Here is a 17487-nt window from a genome sequence, read left to right as displayed (position 1 = left end):
TTTCCATTATTGCAATAACGGATACGATGATACAACGATAAAGATTAATTTCAACAGGTTGCGTATCTGGGTGGGTTTATAATTCTTAAATCGATATAATATTAATAATTGGCTGGACGTTGAATGGATGCTGCGATACGGGAAATATAATAAGATAATTGGCGTTCGAGGCGCGCGCGAGGGTTGACGATTAAATAAATTGACTGGTGTTTGATTTGACCGAGGGGGTCTTGTCCGTAGGTAGCCAATTATACCGAACGTATTTGGAGTGGCCCTGCACCACCCCCACTCCAAATACGTCAGCGGTGAGTCGGTGAGTTGATTAAACTCGAGATTCCTATCTAATTGGATTAGCCTCCCCCGTCCCTTCTCTCTATTTTCCATTCGTCATCCACTCGTTTCTTTATCATCTCATTTCCTTACGTCACTCTCTATCACGCCATTAATATAAGAACCACCAAACGGAGATGAGCCTGTCGTATATTCTCGACGACAAAAAAGCTTTACTGCTCGCTTCAGCCACGTTAATTACACGCTCTAATATTATAATCGCGGAGGCACTTTATCGAACTATTAACGTAATTAACGATCGACATAAATTTCAGCGTCGTACACGGCAAAACGGAATTGGCTAACGAGTCCGAGGTAGCGAGCAGGAGTCTCGATAACCGCTCCTCGCGTGGCTCCTCTATATTTTTCACGAAATTTCAGTTAAGCAGCTCCACCCGGAGGAACGCGCGACGCACTACTCGCTCTATATAAACATATATCTATAGCAAGTTTATTGTACAGTCGATGTAATAGTGCAAGAAGAGAAGTTGGCAATTTGTTACTGACAGTGCCGACAGATCCGTTTTAATGGTGAGTCTTCGCGGGACCGTGACGTGGCCTGGCCAAAGTATATCTCTCTACCAGCTGTTAAACCACCGCTTGTAGCGCTCGTTCAATGAACCCCCTCCCCCTCCTCGCTCACTTTATTTTTCTATCCCTTCGATATACTCGATCCTTCAACGTCACATTGACGCATTTCCGTTTCATCCCCGTAGCTTTCGCCTCTACTCGTTCATTTACCATTACATAAATTAGGATTTGATTTATATCACCGAAGCCTCCAGTCGTCGGCCGTACAACGAGATGCAGAGTCAAAGCTGTACGCGACTTTCTAATGCAGTCAAGCAGGATCGGGATATATGGGCGAATCTCACGGGAAACTACGGGCGTGACTGTGTATATATATATAGTGTATCCCTCGCTCCTTTCAATCATGCATATTTCATTGTCAACGTGCTAACACGACCAACCAAACGGGAGTATTTGCGCCAATTAAAGCCCCGACGCGACGAGACGCGACGTTCCAGCTGCGTTTCGGCGATCAATTTTCATTAGCACTTAACCTTTCACTCACGAATCTTCTTATTCTCGACTGTCGGCCTGCTTATCGTTGCTACTATACATATACTGGACCTACCGAAGTCTCTACTCAACTTTATTCACTTTTGCAGGGAAGCTTAAGAGGGGATTATTTAAGTATAAAAATAGAAGGAACGTGTGTTGGTAGTTGGGATTCAAACGAGATGGTTATTGGAAAATTGCAGGAAAGATAGAACTATCGGACATTCTGTATTCCTTCCGGCTATTTCTGGATCTTCACGGGAAAATATGTATTTCAAAATATAAAATATTTTCCCCAAGTACTATTTTTTCCTACGAGCTAAGTCTTTTCAGTGTTATTTGACTTTTGAAGAAAAGTGCAATTGAATTCCCCATTTATGATTCCGCTTAACGGTGGAAGGTTAAAGGGGGAGTGTCGAAGATGCAATTACGAAGTGAGATTTGATTGGGTGGCTGGAAGGATAGATCGATTTGGATCTGTTATCATGTGGCACATCGGTGGAAGTGACGTAGACACTTGGCAGACGGTTCGAACGGGGGTAGTGATTGAAAAAGTATAGGAAGGACCGTTAGTCTAGGAAGCCCAAGGCTCCGTGCGGAGATTTTCTCCAACGAAACGATATCTCGAGCCACACCCACCTTCGTGCCTGCTCCTCCACCTTTGCAATCCAATACTCCTCTTCTCCTTTTCTAAAGAAACCTTCTCGACTATCTACCAGCCATGCCGGATCCATTGCATTTGCATTCTGCTTTGCTCCACTTGCCGAGCGAACCGCAATAAACCAATACCACTTACGTTCCTTTCTGCTCCGAATTTTATCCTATTCCAGTATTCCACCTCGACTCTCTATCAAATCATTCCAATAAGTCCTTTCGAGATGCTGCGGATGCTCAATAAACTCGTATATAATTCTTTTCTTTATATTAAATTATAAATTTCAATTAATTGTTCGTTTCAACACGTGGTAGGCATCAGATTTTTCGAAAATTCTTTATTGTATTTAATTTGTAACAGTTGTCACTTTAGGAAAGAAAAAAGTAATTTTTCTTTTCACATTTATTCACCACCATTTTCATAGAATATCTTGTATTTACTTTAAAGAAAGAGAGAGAGAGAGAGAGAGAGAGGGGAGGGTAACAGTGATCAAAGAAGCTTCCTGATCGGACTGATATAACAGTTGATTGATATAAATCCGTGATCACTGGCATAAAGCTGCTGCTGGAGGACTTTAAACCGTGATTTTCATAGAATATCCTGTATTTACTTTGAAGAAAGGGAGAGGGGAAGGGTAAGAGTGATCGGAAAAGCTTCCTGATCAGACTGGAATAACAGTTGATTAATACAAACCCATGATCATTGGCGTAAAGCTGCTCGAGGACTGCAGATCATTCAAGATACACGTTAAATATGCATACTGGTTTGAATCCTATCGGCTAATCTACCACCGGATGAGTCGAAACGCGAGCAAATTGAATGCTGCTCGAGAGAGGGGAAAATAGATGATAATAAAGAGGAGAGGAATGCATCCAGTTGGTAATGTCGTTTGCACGAATCACGCAAGAAATCGCGAAACAGCTTTTCAAGTTAATATTAAAAACGAAGGGAGTCGCGATAAGCGTAAAATTACCAAGTAAATATCTCTTTAAACTGTTGCTACGGTTCGTATTAGGTACGGTCAATAATAAGATTAGAAGACTCCAATTTAAACCTTTTGCCAGAAACGTAATATTATTTGCATACAGCAATTAACTCGGTATAAATTTTATCCTCTTATTCTCTCTCTCTCTCTCTCTCTCTACTCTGCCAAGAAAACTTGAAACACGGAGCATTGCAATTATACGTAAAGCCTCTCTAAAATATATTCTATAGCGTTTGAAAGGCTACACTTTAAATGTATATAGTATACTGCACCTCCCCTCTCTTCTTCAACAGTATCTCTCCATTGCCAAATAATGATAAATCAAATCACAGGAGTTCCTAAGCTGTACTATATATATATAATCTACAAATCACTCGTTTAGAAACTTGAAAATCTCCATATAATTTGTTTTATAGCAGAGTTAGCGCCACCAATTTTCGAGCCTCGATTTCTCACACTTTAGAACTATCCCAGGTTAAGTTTTACTGTTACGCCATATCGCCCTTCTCTCCCTCTGTCTGCCTCGAATGGGAGGACGGCTGGCTAATAGACGGGCACGCGATGCCTCGAATTATGATTTTTGGCGAGACCATAATTATCGGTTCTCATCCGATCCAAAGCGAACTGATCAAAGAGATCGAGTCATGGGTCAAGTTGTCCGCTTATCAAGGATCGAAATTGGATGTCAAACTGAAGGTACTGTTCCGTTACCAGTGTGAAAAGGTGGGTCCTCGATGGCTATATCGATAAATCTCGACATTCCTGCGTGGGAGATGACCGTAATTTAGTAAGAAACACAAATACACGAATATATACGTATGATTGGACACGCCCAAAACAATTAGGATTAAGAAGACAATAATTGTGCAGCAGGTACCTGCTGTAATTGAAAGTTCCTTCCATTGATAAATATGTATTTTAAAATATTATATTCAAATATATTTTATTTCTTGAAGATATAATAAAATATAATAAAGTATAATTATATATTTTTATTATATCATCAAGCAGTAAAGTTTGTTTGATAATATATACTTTTCTATAGGGGAGTAAGAAACACAAATATACACGGATATACGTGTGACTGGACACGCCCCAAACCATTAGGATTAAGAAGACAATTGTGCAGCAGGTACCAGCTGTAATTGAAACTTGCTTCAGTCTGGATAATCAAAGTGCTGAACTGCTTGTTTTTAGAGCTCTGGTTAGCTATCTTGTGTATATATATATATATATATATAGCTTTATATTGCTCACTGAAAACACGCGTAAAACGCGAAATACAAGACAAAGCGTGATAGCTTCTCTATTTTAATGTTAAACGTTAAGTGGATGTAGCCTGTTATTGACTCGAAGGAAAATTCTTGTACATTACGTAATAATCTTTTTACTTGAGAATTCAGCAACTTTGGCATTTATACGAGCGTAAAAACCAACGATTCAGTGTACTTATAGGTCAAATTAACTAATATCCCATTGCTAAACGATGCTCGGAGCTATCGAAGCGGCAAATTTTCACGTGCGTTATATATTGGCAGGTTCTATGGCTCGAATTTTGAAATTGTTTAATTTTTTTCGGATGGGCTGCATGTTCCCAAGAATACATTCACGCGCGAGAGATAGGTAGTATCAGCTATATATATATATATATATATCTCGCACGTATGATTGGAATCAAGAAATAGCAACTTTTACTATACAGTATTATCCAACAATAAAAATCGGTTTCAATTTCTTGTTCAAGACCGTTGCTCCCCTAACGCATGCACGTGCGAAAGATAAATAGCATCGCTTGTGAATATCGCACATAGCGATTGGTGGCGAAAAGAAATTATTGCACAACGCGAAGGCTTTCGCCGGGCTGCACACACGTGTTAAAAACGCAAACCTCGACACAAGGCGCGAGAGTAGAGCCACACCCATAGGTCGGGTCACCGACTCCGGAGCCAGGAACCAGAGTTTTCTTACAATCATGGGATACCGATACGACCCACTATATCTTTCTCTTCCTCTCCAAGGCCCACGCGTTGTCACTCAAATTTTTCTCCATTCTTATGAAAAGTCCTACGAAAAAATCTCTCGAATCACCTCGGTTCTTCTACATTTTTTACGCCATTCTTCGCACCAAGTTGACTGTTCGCCTTAAACCGAGCTGGCCAGGGCCTCGAGACTGCGCGATTCGGCACCCCACGGTGACCCGTGGCACATTTTAATGAATATAAGCCACGCGATCGCTACCGATCGGACCTTCCAAGTATACGAACGATTTAATCAACAATGCGATCATTATGCGTAGTAATGAAAATTTTATCTCTTCAACTACAAAGTTTTATATGATTGTCGTAGATCGATAAATATCGTTGATTTGACGCTGGGCGCTCTTTGTAAAAGGAGATGGCGGTGAAATAATCTAATGGAAAATTAAAATGGTGGATTTACGACGGTGAGAGGGACATCGGCACGATCGGGAGCGATCGTTAAGTGGGATAGTCCTGGAAGAAACGCGATATTTCATCGTTAGCCGAAGAATCTGTTGGCCAAGTTGCAGTATAAAGTCGTGGCCATAACACGCGTGCGTGCACGCGTCACGCGAAACAACGTTGCTCCCAGCGAAATTATATTTCTTAGCCATGAAACATCCTTTCGATATATTCGCACGCTCCTCCTTCATAAATCGCGCTTCAACCGCCTGAATCATTGCGCACACTTTTAAATTAACTCCATACCTATACTAGCATATTTTTAGCATCGAACGCTAGTTAAAACTTTGAAGCTGCGGCCTCGTAAAAGAATCGAATAATTGCACTTTTAAATCAAGCCTCGTTTTTACAAGCATATTCCTAAAATTGCACAGCAGTCAAAAGTTTAAAACTGACTCGTTTCTGCCGGGCTTATTATCAAACGTAATCAGTTCGAGCCCGGAGCAGAGATCCACTTTGGAGATATAGTTTTAAATCTTCGGGAGATTCTTTTCGTTATTTTCTTATCTCCATCGCTAAGCCGTAAATCCTTCGAGACTTTTGGCTCGCTGACACGTACACCCTGGGAGCACAATCTACGGTGTCAATGCTGTGCCTCCTGACACGTCTCGTTAGAAGCTTTGTAACCAACTTTTCGATTCAACGAGAATTCCACCTTTATCTTCCGCTTCAACCGCTGCTCGTAACTTTGGATAATTTTCTTCGGAGTATATATACCAATAATAATGCTTTTATTGAAATTATTTCATGGATTATATATGGCTCGAATTTTGCAAAGGCTTATCGAAACTCGAGTTTATGCAAATTCGATCGATTTGAGTCTTGCGAAGCTTCGAGAAGGGGATCGTAAATCGAGTGGCTCGGGTGGATGATATACACCTGGCATTAAGCCGATGGGTCAAGTATACGCGTGGTAATTAGTTGGAGCATGTGAAAAATTCTCATTTGCATATATACTCCGAGCGGATTAAACTCTGTATGCCGTCTTTGCGATTCGTAATACGCGCCGAATTAATACTTTGTTTTTCGATCCTATCGAAAAGCTTTTGCACCACTCGGTATATTAATCTTCCAGCCTTCTTTTACATATTCCTGCACGGGTCGAAGCTCGCCATGGTAATTGGATTTGATTTTATTGGTCGACTCGCAGAAGCTGGTACGCGTGTGTGTAAATTCAACGAGTCACGAAATAAAAAGCAGAATTTGTCACAATTTACAATAACTTTACAAGACTCTGCTCGGATAATAAATTACATCGAATCTTGCGAAAGAGGAGAAAGATATTTTTCTAAATAATCCGCAAGCACGATCGAAGGGGCCGCAACGATAAAATAATTAAATTGGATTTTATTGGCGAGCAATAGCAGACTGGCGCATAAATTGAGCAGGATAGTTAAACAGGGGGAATGAAAAGTGAAATTTGTTGGTTTCCAGTAGCTTTCGAGAGGTTGGACAGGCTGGATGGAAAAACGCGTTCTTGGTAATTTCCCAGCTGGCATTAACATCGCGAGGGGGTGATTAGAGGAGCACGGGGGCCATTGGCGAGTTTTAACGACGGTTATCGCTGTTTACTGTAGCGCACGCAGCATGGAATCCAACGGGTAGAAATTCCAGCAATGGCAGAGAGTCTTCTTCTTCTTCTGCGCGCCGTCCAACCGACCGGCGCTCTTTTACTGCGGGAACTCGCGCTTCTTTTTACGAGCGCTTTGCGTTTCCGGAGCTTTTTTTCCCATCTTCCGGCGCGCAGCGAATCATCCACCGGGAGCCTCGCCCTCTTTCATGACTCCGACGTGGCCCGATCCTTCGCGAGCGCGCGCGCGCGCGCGCGCTTTACAGTTAGCAGTACTCCTAGGACGAGGTCACACCTGCGGACCTCGATCCGAGCGTCCATCGGATACCATAAATTCTCCTCCCATCAGATTCAATTACGTCTTCAAAAATACCACTCCTCCCTCCCTTCTAGCGCTCTTATGGCGGACCCCGTCGTTCATTTCAATAAACTCCTGCTCGCTACTTTCCTCTCAGTCCTTTTGCACGCATTTTACAATTTTCGGAATTTTACCATTTTTTCATCCATTCCCCATTTACTTAAACTGAGACGATTTTCTTTTTATACGCACAATGTACATTGTACAAATGAACCAAAGGATTAATGGCTGAGATTATAAGTCAGCGTGGGAATGCGTTTCTACGAGTGTGTGCGTCGAAGCTGCGTCAGTGTAATGGATTAGCTTAGGATACCTGTGACGAAAAGGAATTTTCAGAATTTTATCAAACTCAAACTTTTTCCTCCGCCACGACTGCCTCGCCTTCGATTCACAGTTATAAGGTACAGAGACGAACGTTGATACACCGGGTGGGGCAAGGATCCATAGATCTTCCTCCTAGATCCATGAATCCTTAAAATACTCCTCTGGATGATACTGAATATTCTCTCAATACCCCATCGATCGATAAATAAATCCAACTCTGCCGGTTCTCCAATAATTATCCCGAAAGCCCGATTGACGATTATTCCTACATCCCGAGTATATTTATCCAAGCTCTCCGAAGGCTAGATCAAGACGGAGGATCTAGATTGGCTTATTGGTTCCGGTTTTTGTATCAACGTTCAATTACTTGACTACTGCTATTTACCTTTTATCGGACACACCGGTAGCAAGATTTCCGTGGAACGATCCAGTCCACTTGAGCGTAGATCGGTTTACACGAAACGTCAAGGCACGTTCGTTTAACGGATTGAGATCCTGGCGAGATTCGATCAGCCTCGTGATGCTCCCTTAACCGGATCGGCCACAAAGGATCCACTGCTCCGTCACGGCCAAGCGTTAATTCTAATCGCTGTGCTTAAATTGAAAAGGACGAGGCGAGCATTTTGCGCGATTAAACTTGACCTTGAAAGGCCTGGAGAACCGATTTAAGGCTCGGAGGATCTCTGGGGGAATCCCAGGATCATAAATCGCGAGGGGCTGAAATTTAAGGGAATTATTAATTCATCGGTGATCCTAGATTTATGTTTCTAATGGTGTGGACACGGCTCGCTGGGTAATATACACGTATATACAGATGCAAATAACGTTGGGTAGCTTGGTAAAGGAGAGAGACGAGTAAGTATAAGGGGGGAGGAGGAGGAGGAGGAGGAGGAGAGAGAGAGAGAGAGAGGGGGGGGGGGGTGTTGTGGATCGAGCTCTGCCATGACTTTCGCATAGTTTATCAATGCGCGTGGGTTCTTTCGAGAACGGCACAAGGCAATAGATTACAATTATCCGAACACGCCTGGATGAACGTGGGAGTACGTATACGCACAAGTAAAGACGCCGCTGACTTTGTACTCCCTCTCCCCCACCCCTCTCTCCTACTCTTCTTCCTCCATTGCCCCCTCGTTCACCATCTCTCACGCGCAAACCTTACTCCTATCCGACTTATCAGCTACAACCTCCTCGAACAATGAATAAATTATTCGTCCTCCATTTTTTCTTCACACTTTTTTTTATCCTTCAAATTTTCATTGGATGCTCGCGTGTAACTGTAGATCTCACCCGTTGCATCCTTATTTACTACAGTTACGAGCTTACGAAGTAATGGAGCGGAATATTCGATCAGCCGGAACCAGGAAAACTATAATAATTCTTCGTGATCTATGGTACTGTGGAATATTGTAGAATTTGTATAGGAACTGGTTTTAGGGAGGGGGTGTGTAATTTATTCCCACGCTAATAAGCGATTATTAAAGTTTTTCAGGCATTTTTGTATAGTTAATGGTGTGATTTATTCAACTAGGAATGATATCGATTGTTTTTATTTTCTACGTGATGGGGATTTTATATCGAAAATAATATAACGCGTCTTTTGATATTCTCGATCCAACATAATATTATCCCTCGGCTTAGGTTCCGATATCAATAGACCCCCGTGTTCATACTCGGCTCATCGTAACACAACGGACAAACTGATCTTATTTCTCGGCACAGCGATCATCGAACGTGCATTCCAGTTAATGGACCATTGTCGGTTTCTTCTGTGGTTTGTGATTTCTTAAGCAGATATTTTGCGCGATGATAGAAAGCTCATTCGTGTAGTTTCAAGATTTGACTTTCTAAAAAAATCTCTATTTCTTCTAATATATATATATAAGAATTTTTGTACAATCGAAAACCTTATACATGCAATATTGCTGCAAGATATTTTTCTATAGAATTTATTGGCCTTCGATACTGCATGAGTGTAGGAGTAAGAAAATCCGACTGAGCGGAGGAAGAGAATAAAGTGCGTATGGCGCGAGAGGTTAATTGCACGAAGCAGCAGGCACAGAAGCCACGCCGGTTTTTTCGCGATGCTGGGTTCCGCAATCTCGATACCGTTACAGGTTCACGTGCAACTTGATTTCTGCCCAGTCGTCTATATAGCTGAGATCGATCCCAGTAATCATCATCATCGTCGTCATCATAGTCATCATACGGACTCTGGCACACGTGACCTCGCTCTGCTTCTTCTCCTACGCTGACGTCCCCGCAAACTAAATTGGACTCGCGAGCTAAGCTCAATAAGATTCCAACTGTTTCTATTATAATAGCCATTATCTTCCTCTTTGCAAAAATAACATGTTTTATTCGCATCTATAAAAGTGGTCCAACTGTATTCGAGATTAGGGGTGTTCTTGAAATTGATTTCAGACTCTTCTTAAATTTCCTTATAAAAGTAATTAAAAGGAAAACATTGGAAAAATGCTTTGGAGGTGATTTTTGAGTCTTGAAATATTAAACAACAGGAAGAAATAAGGCAAAGAGCACGGGGCGTAAAATTGTCAACGATCGCGTGACTTTCGTCATGGTTAAATACATATTCGCCTGGTAAATTACATCTGGGTCATGCTCCCTCGTAAAATTTACCCCTTCCACTCGCAGAGCCATCAATTTCTCTTTAAACTACTTTACTTCTTCCAGCATTTAAATTTCTGTGTCGATTAACTTGTTGATGCGCTTTGAATGAGGTATAACGTGTTAAAGGTCCGACAAGGGATTTTTAATTTTGTTTCATTCATTTTACTACAAGAAATATCGGGTGTTAGAAATAATTCTTTCTGTGGTGGAATGTTTCAAGTGCGTGTTAAGATTGCATATAGAACAAGAATTATAGGGAGAAATAGAAAAGCGAAACATGACGAAAGAGAGGACCTATGGATCCTGTTTGGTTGAAAAGAAAAGCCATTAGAGTGTATCCAGAGTGGATTGACAAATTGACAACTAGCTATTAAGGAGAGAAAAATAACTCGAATGTGCCTCGCTGCATATCAGAAAAGGCACGATTCTTTGCAAATATAATGCTATAGCCACTGCTATTATACACACAACCAACTCGTTGGAGTTTAAAGAAATCGTGTTACACATAAATGCTTTATTTTCTACAGCAACCCTTATCTCGACTAGTTACTTGAATGGTGTCTATGGAGATTTCTTGTTTGAGATAATTTGCTGCGTGTAATATTTTTTTTATTAAGTACAGCTCATTTTAAAAATTAAACAATACATTGCTTTGATATAAAGATAATTCTAAGAGTCTTGATAATGTTGTATTATTTATATATACTCAAAAATTTATGAATAATTTTCAATTCCTTCATTTAATGTAGTTCTATAATAAAATTTATATATTCGTTATACGTCTATCGAAAAAAATTGATAATCCAGGCTGATAGCTCGAAGACTAGATAATAAGTCCTTTTAAAACATGAGCCTTTGTTTGTAAATCGATGATTCATAATGAAAAAGATGTAACGCAAGCTGTATATTAAGAAGCCTTAATATAGACGCTGCATTCGATATTCGTACGTGAATAAAAAATTAATTACTTATTTTCACATCAGGTAAAATCGATGGAATATTAATAAATAGAAAAAAAAGATATCTTTAAATCCGGTTGATGTTAATTTTTAGTAACTGCTGGTTACATGCCATGATTTTTTATATTTTTATAGACAAAATGAGATTTTTCTCAGATAAGAAAATAGATAATTGTAAAATTATTATTATGATCAACGATAAACAAAAATTTTATTTAATGGTTGAGACCAAAGAAACTCAATTTTATTAAAAGACCACCAATGTCGTTCTGGAAACTAATAAGATCCTCGATTATTTCTATTATATCAATTTATTTGGTATCGAATCACTCCAACGTGTTATGGTGCTGTTAATTAAGCTATAATTACTATCGATAAGTGTTTATTAATATTCGTGGAAAATATAAATCGAAAGCTCGATATATTTCATAAGAAAGTATTTCCTCGAAAGCACCATTATAATTTACGTTAACCATGACTAATTAACAGCTTTCTTTCTCTTCTTAATTTTACACATCCGCCGACTAACTTTCGTTACGATCGTAAAGTACTCTCAGCTTTTATAGTTTCATAGAATGTGACAATTATATTTTGTCACCGTTGTAATTATGCACTCTTCGTTTCTTCTTTTCCCTTGATTACCACTGTTTCATAGTTAACAACACTTTATTTCAATGAAAAGAAGTTAAATATTCTGGATGCTCTAAAGCTGAAGATTCTCTAATCAAAAATACTATATCAATATTTAAGTTGACTGTAAGTGAAGCTGAATAAAATGATTAATAAAAAATTCGATGATTGCAGGCTTTACGGGTACCCAGTGCGAGATAGACATAGATGAATGTGCATCGAATCCATGTTTGAACGACGGGATCTGCACGGATCAGGTGAACTCGTTCAAGTGTACCTGTGCGGATGGATTTGCAGGAGCCCACTGTCAGATCAACATCGACGACTGTGCGTCATCGCCATGCAAGAACGGCGGAATCTGCCAAGACTCCATCGCAAAGTACACTTGCGACTGTCCACCAGGATTCACAGGATCCTCCTGCGAGACCAACATAAACGACTGCCAATCAAATCCTTGCCACAGTGGAACCTGCATAGATGGGAAGAACAGCTTCACGTGCAGTTGTTTTCCTGGTTTCACCGGGGACATATGCGAGACCCAAATAAACGAGTGCGAGAGCAATCCTTGTCAATTCGGAGGCCACTGTGAGGACCGGGTCAACGGCTATCAGTGTATCTGCAAACCAGGCACTTCCGGATTCAATTGCGAGGTCAACGTGAACGAGTGCTACAGCAACCCTTGCAGGAATGGAGCAAGGTGCAAGGATGGTATCAACAGGTAAAATTGTTTTGATCATTTAATCAAGCCTCCTAAAAACACTTTAAAAATAATCCATTGATTTCCTTTCTTCAGGTATTCCTGCGAGTGCGAGCCAGGATTTACAGGACAACATTGCGAGACTGATATAGACGAATGTGGGAGCAATCCTTGTGCCAATGGGGGACGATGCATAGATCTGATCAATGGCTTCCGGTGCGAATGTCCTCGCGGATACTACGGTGCACGTTGTCTCAGCGACGTGGACGAATGTGCCAGTAGTCCTTGTGTCAACGGTGGTACCTGTGAGGATGGAGTCAATCAGTTTATCTGCCATTGTCTCCCTGGATATGGTGGGAAGAGGTGCGAAGCTGATATCGATGAATGTGGATCCAATCCTTGTCAGCATGGTGGCACCTGCATCGATCATCTCAACGATTATAGCTGCACTTGCTTACCTGGTTACACTGGCATCAATTGTGAAACAAATATCGATGACTGTGCCAATAATCCTTGCCAAAACGGTGGATCCTGCATCGACCTGGTTAATGATTACAAATGTGTCTGCGAGTTACCTCATACTGGTAGAAACTGCGAGGATAAACTAGATCCTTGTTCACCCAACAAGTACGAATTGCAAGAATTATTTGAATTTATATTGTACAGTTAATCGATGAATCTTTGGCTAATTCTTTTCTATTTTCCTTCAGATGTCTTCACGGTGCTAAATGCTCACCCTCGTCGAATTTCCTGGATTTTGCCTGTACTTGCACGGTTGGTTACACTAGTAGACTTTGCGACGAGGACGTCGACGAGTGCGTAATGACATCGCCATGTAGAAATGGTGCAACTTGTGAAAACACCAATGGATCTTATCACTGCATTTGCGCGAAAGGCTACGAAGGCAGGGATTGTATCGATAACACTGATGATTGTGCATCCTGTAAGAACACTATTAGTAGCTTGATATATTGTTAAATTTTTTAAATTGTTTTATTATTGCTATAATGGCTCATTCTCCTTTCACAGTCCCGTGTCAAAATGGCGGCACCTGTCTGGACGGAGTTGGAGATTACACGTGTCTCTGCGTGGACGGATTTAGTGGGAAGCACTGTGAAGTAGATATCGACGAGTGCCAGTCACAGCCATGTCAAAATGGTGCAATCTGCAAAGAATACGTAAACTCTTATACTTGCCAGTGTCAACTCGGTTTCTCCGGAATAAATTGTCAGACCAACGACGAGGATTGCACGGATAGCAGTTGTATGAATGGTGGTAAATGCAACGATGGAATAAACAGCTACACTTGCGACTGCAAACCAGGGTATACTGGATCCAATTGCCAATACAGAATCAACGAATGCGACAGTTCACCGTGTCTGAACGGCGCCACTTGTCATGATCATGTCAAATACTATACGTGCCATTGTCCATATGGATACACCGGAAATCGTTGCGGAGAATACGTGGATTGGTGTTTGGATGATCCTTGTGAAAATGGAGCCACCTGTGTCCAGTACAAGAACAAATATCACTGCAACTGCTCGCCTGGTTGGACTGGCAAAGTTTGCGACGTGGAGATGGTCTCTTGCAAGGATGCTGCCATCAGGAAAGGAGTCACTGAGAAGAATCTTTGCAACAATGGCACCTGCGAGGATATTGGCAACAGCCACCGTTGCCACTGTATGGAAGGCTATACAGGGTCTTATTGTCAGGAGGAGATCAACGAGTGCGACTCTGCACCGTGCCAAAATGGAGCCACTTGCAAGGACCTTGTGGGCTCCTACTCCTGTCAATGTACCAAAGGTTTTCAAGGTCAAAATTGCGAGCTGAACGTGGATGACTGTAAACCGAATCCCTGTCAAAATGGCGGCACGTGTCACGACCTTATCAATAAATTCAGTTGCTCTTGTCCACCTGGTACGTTGGGCATTTTATGCGAGATGAACGTGGACGACTGCGTGATTGGTGCTTGCCACAATAACGGCACTTGCACGGATAAAGTCGGAGGATTCGAGTGCAAATGTCCGCCAGGCTTCGTCGGTCCACGTTGCGAAGGTGACATCAATGAATGCTTATCTAATCCCTGCGCTGCTCCTGGAACACAAGACTGCGTTCAGTTGGTAAATAACTATCACTGCAACTGCAAGCCTGGCTACATGGGAAGACACTGCGAACTCAAAGTCAACTTTTGCGACAGTTCTCCATGCCAGAACGGAGGTGTCTGCACAGCCAAACAGGCTGGTCACAGCTGCCTATGTCCCAGTGACTATCATGGACCAAATTGTGAATTTGCTGGCTCCTACTGCGACGCAGAACCTTGTTTGAACGGTGGAACTTGCAGAATTACGGAAACCACGGAGAACGGCTACAGGTGTCATTGCCCTGCAGGGACCACTGGTACCCATTGCGAGATTGACGCCAGGGATGAGTGCATTAGTAACCCTTGCCAGCAATCCGAAGCCATTTGCGAAAACCTGGTTGGTGATTATGCGTGCTACTGTCCTCCCAAATGGACTGGCAAAAACTGCGAGATATACGATCCGAAGTACAGAGGTGGCGTTTTTGGTAGACCAAACTCGAATGCTCCAAAGTCGATGAATGCTTATGACTTGGACTTTGAACGCGAACGTAAGAAATGCATTGAGAATCGTTGCGAAGAAAAATCTGGGAATCATCATTGCGACGAGGAATGTAACAGGTATGCCTGTAACTTTGATGGGAATGATTGTTCGCTTGGTATCAATCCCTGGCGTAACTGCACAGCACCGATCAACTGCTGGGACGTCTTCATGAACGACGTTTGCGACGAGGAATGCAACAATGCTCAGTGTCTGTTCGATGGGAGAGACTGCGAGAGGAAATTGGATCCTTGTAATCCAATCTACGATGCCTACTGTCGAAAACACTATGCTAATGGCCATTGTGATTATGGTTGTAATAACGAAGAATGTAATTGGGATGGCCTTGATTGCGACAGGGAGCCTCCATCTTTGGCCGAAGGGGTTATATCGGTAGTTGTAAGAATGGACATGCAAACTTTCCGCAACAACGTAGTTGCATTCCTCAGGGACATTGGCCACGAGCTTCGTACGACTCTCAGAGTGAAGCAGGACGAGCTTGGTAACGACATGATATACCCTTGGAAGAGGGACCGAGACCCTGGCCTGCAGACCCACTTCTTCGGCAGACCCACGACCATTTACACCAACACCCAAAATGGAGTCATGGCATATTTAGAAATAGACAATAGGAAATGCACTGTTACACAGGGTGCAGTTTGCTTCCCATCAGCCAACGAGGCTGCCGAGTACTTAGCTGCTACAGCAGCGAAACACTCTTTATCCAGAAACTTCCCAATCGAGCAAGTTCGAGGAGTACTGGGTCCTCAGGATCCAGACTATCCAGACACCCCAACCAACTACAAGTACGTTCTCATTGGTGTAGTCATCGTGATTGTCGGAGGAATGTTGGCTGGCGTTCTGGTAACAGCGCAAAGAAAACGCGCTGTAGGGGTCACTTGGTTTCCGGAAGGATTCTTAAGAACGAGCAGCGGAAGTGGGCAGCGGCGAAGGTCGCGCAGAAGAGGACCGGATGGTCAAGAGATGAGGAACCTTAATAAACAACCCTCCGTTAATTGCATGGATTTGGACATTGTCAATGGAAGAGTGCAGCAGTGGTCGGATGATGAATCTGATCTTCCGCCTTCGAAACGCATGCGGGCGATAGAACCAGGCTACGCCAGCGATCACACTGCCATTACCGATTACGAGGAGACGGAGCAACGAATGTGGACGCAGCAACATCTGGACGCAGCCGAGATACGAAGACCGGATGCTGGAGTTGGGGTACTAACACCACCAAGCGTGGAACATGGACAAGACGTGGACGCAAGAGGTCCTTGCGGGATGACACCACTCATGGTGGCGTCCGTTCGTGGAGGGGGATTAGACACCGGTGAAGAGGAGGACGAGAGCGATGGAACTGCAGCTGTAATTGCTGATTTGGTCGCACAGGGAGCTGACTTGAACGCAACAACAGACAAGAGTGGGGAGACCTCTCTTCACCTGGCGGCAAGGTTCGCTAGGTCTGATGCGGCTAAAAGGTTACTGGATGCCGGTGCTGATGCCAATTCTCAGGATAACACTGGGAGGACGCCCTTGCACTCCGCGGTTGCCGCGGATGCCATGGGGGTCTTCCAAATTCTGCTGAGGAATCGTGCTACCAACCTCAACGCCCGAATGCACGAAGGTACCACCCCATTGATCCTGGCCGCACGTTTGGCCACCGAGGGCATGGTCGAGGATCTCATCAACGCCGATGCTGACATCAATGCAGCTGACAACAGTGGCAAAACTGCTCTGCATTGGGCCGCAGCGGTAAATAACGTGGATGCTGTCAACATCTTATTGGTACATGGCGCCAATAGAGATGCGCAAGACGACAAAGACGAGACTCCGCTGTTCCTGGCAGCGAGGGAAGGCAGTTTCGAGGCTTGCAAGGCTCTATTGGATACCTTTGCAAACAGAGAAATTACGGATCACATGGATCGGCTACCGCGTGACGTAGCCAGTGAGAGGCTTCATCATGACATCGTTAGACTGCTCGACGAGCATGTACCGAGGTCCCCTCAAATGGTGTCCGTCATACCCAACGGTACACTCATGGGTACGTATATGCGAAGTAGGTTTCACGATATTTTATTATTTCTTATTAATGTATAGACTTCAATGTCTTGGAGTGATGACAAAATGGCTGTTAAGATAAAATTGAACTCTGTTGAAAGATTTTGTAACTATGCGGTGTCTG

At 42.7% G+C, this 17487-nt stretch overlaps 1 protein-coding gene across 3 annotated transcripts in view; it reads left to right on the top strand.

Annotated features, from left to right (window-relative positions):
* Positions 1-17487, top strand: part of N (neurogenic locus Notch protein) — a 161909-nt gene that overhangs the window by 141065 nt on the left and 3357 nt on the right. For 2 of the 3 annotated variants that reach the window (XM_066739890.1, XM_066739892.1), the window contains 4 exons: positions 12156-12699; positions 12775-13305; positions 13389-13621; positions 13708-17361. In XM_066739890.1, the coding sequence (XP_066595987.1) occupies positions 12156-12699; positions 12775-13305; positions 13389-13621; positions 13708-17361 (4962 nt within the window). The remainder of the gene's footprint in view (positions 1-12155; positions 12700-12774; positions 13306-13388; positions 13622-13707; positions 17362-17487) is intronic. The other variant, XM_066739891.1, reaches the window with a different exon arrangement.

The sequence above is a fragment of the Prorops nasuta genome, unplaced genomic scaffold (assembly GCF_024137725.1).
Source record: "Prorops nasuta isolate Cenicafe-Biocafe unplaced genomic scaffold, Cenicafe_Pnas_1.2 PNAS00021, whole genome shotgun sequence".
Classification (NCBI taxonomy): Eukaryota; Metazoa; Arthropoda; class Insecta; order Hymenoptera; family Bethylidae; genus Prorops; species Prorops nasuta.
The sequence above is the reverse complement of the archived record's forward strand: the minus strand, read 5'-3'. Positions and strand labels throughout refer to the sequence as shown.